Source organism: Mus caroli, unplaced genomic scaffold, assembly GCF_978045245.1.
Source record: "Mus caroli unplaced genomic scaffold, Mus_caroli_1 scaffold_2, whole genome shotgun sequence".
Taxonomy (NCBI): Eukaryota; Metazoa; Chordata; class Mammalia; order Rodentia; family Muridae; genus Mus; species Mus caroli.
In genome coordinates this window covers 144,545,444-144,548,042 of record NW_028227257.1, presented here as the reverse complement: position 1 = coordinate 144,548,042, position 2,599 = coordinate 144,545,444, and the positions used below count along the sequence as shown (strand labels likewise).

The 2,599-nt window shown below is 38.3% G+C and overlaps 1 protein-coding gene across 1 annotated transcript; it reads left to right on the top strand.

Moving 5' to 3' along the window:
- Positions 1 to 933: 933 nt before the first annotated feature.
- On the top strand, positions 934 to 1,860 carry LOC110288556 (olfactory receptor 1J21-like). Its single transcript, XM_021154868.2, has one exon. It carries the CDS (start codon positions 937 to 939, stop codon positions 1,858 to 1,860), a length of 924 nt encoding a protein of 307 aa, XP_021010527.1. The 5' UTR covers positions 934 to 936.
- The last annotated feature ends 739 nt before the right edge of the window (positions 1,861 to 2,599 follow it).

Sequence of the window (2,599 nt, the reverse complement as noted above, 5' to 3'; positions counted from 1 at the left end):
ATGATATCTCCTTTAATTTTATCATGTTTCTTTTCTTATCGTTTAGTAATTGCTAACTTGTATAGGGAATTATTACAGAAAAGAGAGAGAATGTTAGGTTACCAAAAGAAAAAAACATGTAAGAAATTCATACAAAAATAGTCTTTGGCTTAAAAACACAGGTTAAAAATAAAACAGGTGAAATTTGCTTTTGCTAAGAAGACCCAAGGAATTGCCTTGTCTAGTCTAAGTTGTGGCAGGAAAGTCAAGTATTTCCAGGTGTTCTGTGTACTTGAATGCAATGCTTAGGTTTGTGTTGAGGATGCTAACATGGAATCAGGGTCATTTGATGCAGCCTAGGAAGAGTAATGGAAGAGTGACCACATTGAGGAGAAGCTGTTACTACGTGAAGAACTCATAGCTACTTTACTGCTATTGGTACACTATAATGTTGGCATAGACTTAATGTCCTTAAAGGATGGAACATCTGCACATGCTACTTTCACTAATTTTCCCCAGATCCTAATATTTTACTGATTCAAAGAAGCTCTGTGGGTTACAATACTTGGATTTAATTTGTAGAAAGCCTTAGGCAAGTGCATTCAAGGAAGTGTAAACAGATTAAAATCATCCTGATTTCTCAATTTGCCGGTAAAAATTTACATGCTAATTCCTTAATTTAAAATTGTCTTAGAGAAATCCAGGCAAGTGGATGGAACTGAGTCTGATTTGATAATTGTTCTGAATTTCCTTGTTTCCTGTAAAAGACATTTATGTCTCCTTTGAAAATATCACTAGCGCATGATGAAAGTCTTCCTATTTGGATTAAAACATCAAAACTAATTTTATTTTTAATACTGGTGATTCATAAAATGTTCCCACAGTATATTAGTCAAAACCACTTCTCTTTCTTTCCCTTTCTCCTTTCACTCACAGCAGTAGACTAAGAGCTTGAGGATGGATAATGAGAGCACTGTGTCTGAGTTCATCCTTCTGGGGCTCCCCATTCGACAAGAGGACCAAGATTTGTACTCTGCCCTGTTCCTGTTCCTGTTCCTGACAACTGTGCTGGGGAACCTGCTCATCATCCTGCTCATCAGGCTGGAATCTCACCTCCACACCCCCATGTACTTCTTCCTCAGCCACTTGGCCTTCACTGACATCTCTTTCTCATCAGTCACAGCTCCAAAGATGCTCGTGAATATGTTGACACACAGTCAGTCCATCTCATATGCTGGATGCATTTCCCAGGAGTATTTTTTCACAGTTTTTGCAGGCATTGATAGCTTTCTTCTGACTTCCATGGCATATGACAGGTATGTGGCCATCTGCCATCCTCTGCACTATATCACCATCATGAACCAGAACCTCTGTGTCCTTCTAGTAGTTGTGTCCTGGGCCTTATCTTCTGCAAATTGCCTTGTGCACACCCTTCTCTTGGCTTGCCTATCTCACTTTAGAAACAATACTATTCCCCATTATTTCTGTGACCTCTCTACCTTGCTGAAGCTGTCCAGCTCAGACACCACCATCAATGAACTGGTCATCCTTGTTTTAGGTAATGTGGTCATTAGCCTGCCATTCATATGTATTCTTGTCTCTTATGGCCGCATTGGAGCCACCATTCTGAAAACTCCCTCCATCAAGGGAATCTGCAAAGCTTTGTCCACATGTGGCTCTCACCTCTGTGTGGTTTCCTTGTACTTTGGGTCCATCATTGGACTGTATTGTGTCCCCTCATCTAATAACATTAATGAGAATAATGCCATTGTGTCTGTGATGTACACTATGGTCACACCCATGTTGAATCCCTTTATTTATAGTTTGAGGAATCGGGATATTAAAAGAGCACTGAAAAATGTCCTCAGCAGAAAAAAGTGATGCATCTCCTGCTTCCCCTTTGTTATCTAGGACTCCCCCTTGACTGGCACATATAAATATCTTCTCTCTGAATGGCCATCTTAAAGATATTTTAATCTGAACTTCTCTCATATATCTTGAATGTTACACTTACTTCTTTTCTTGATCTTGATAATATCAGGAAACAGGTCTCCAACTCATATTCACATAAGTCCTTTCTGTATTTCTTTTTGCATATGATATCTTTCTCAAAAAGTTTTAAAATTCAATGTAACACTCTTCATTTGGATAGCTTGTAACTTTTGGGGCAAATACTTTTTTTCCTTTTCTATCTCATAGAAAATTCTTTAGATAGGATTATTTTTATTTGAAAAATTTGTTGACAGGCAATGTTTCTCTATGTAGATCTAGATATTCTAGAATTTGCTATATAGACCAGTTTTGCCTTGATCCAGTAGAGATCAGCCTACCTCTGCCTCCTGAGTGCTGAGAATATTGGCATGAACCACTATGCAGAGCTTGATCATATTTTTTGCATTTAATCCAGTAATATTTTGAATATTGAGCTGTAGTAAGCTTAAATAGATACTGTATCTCAGACACACCACTAATGAACTGGTTATGGTTACTGCAAGGTGGGGTTCATTAACCTCACATTGATGTCTTCTGGCTTCTTATGTACAGATTGCAGTCACCATTCTGAGACCTCCAGCCATGCATGGAATTTTCCAGCCTCTTGTTTATAATACACTTTTCATTT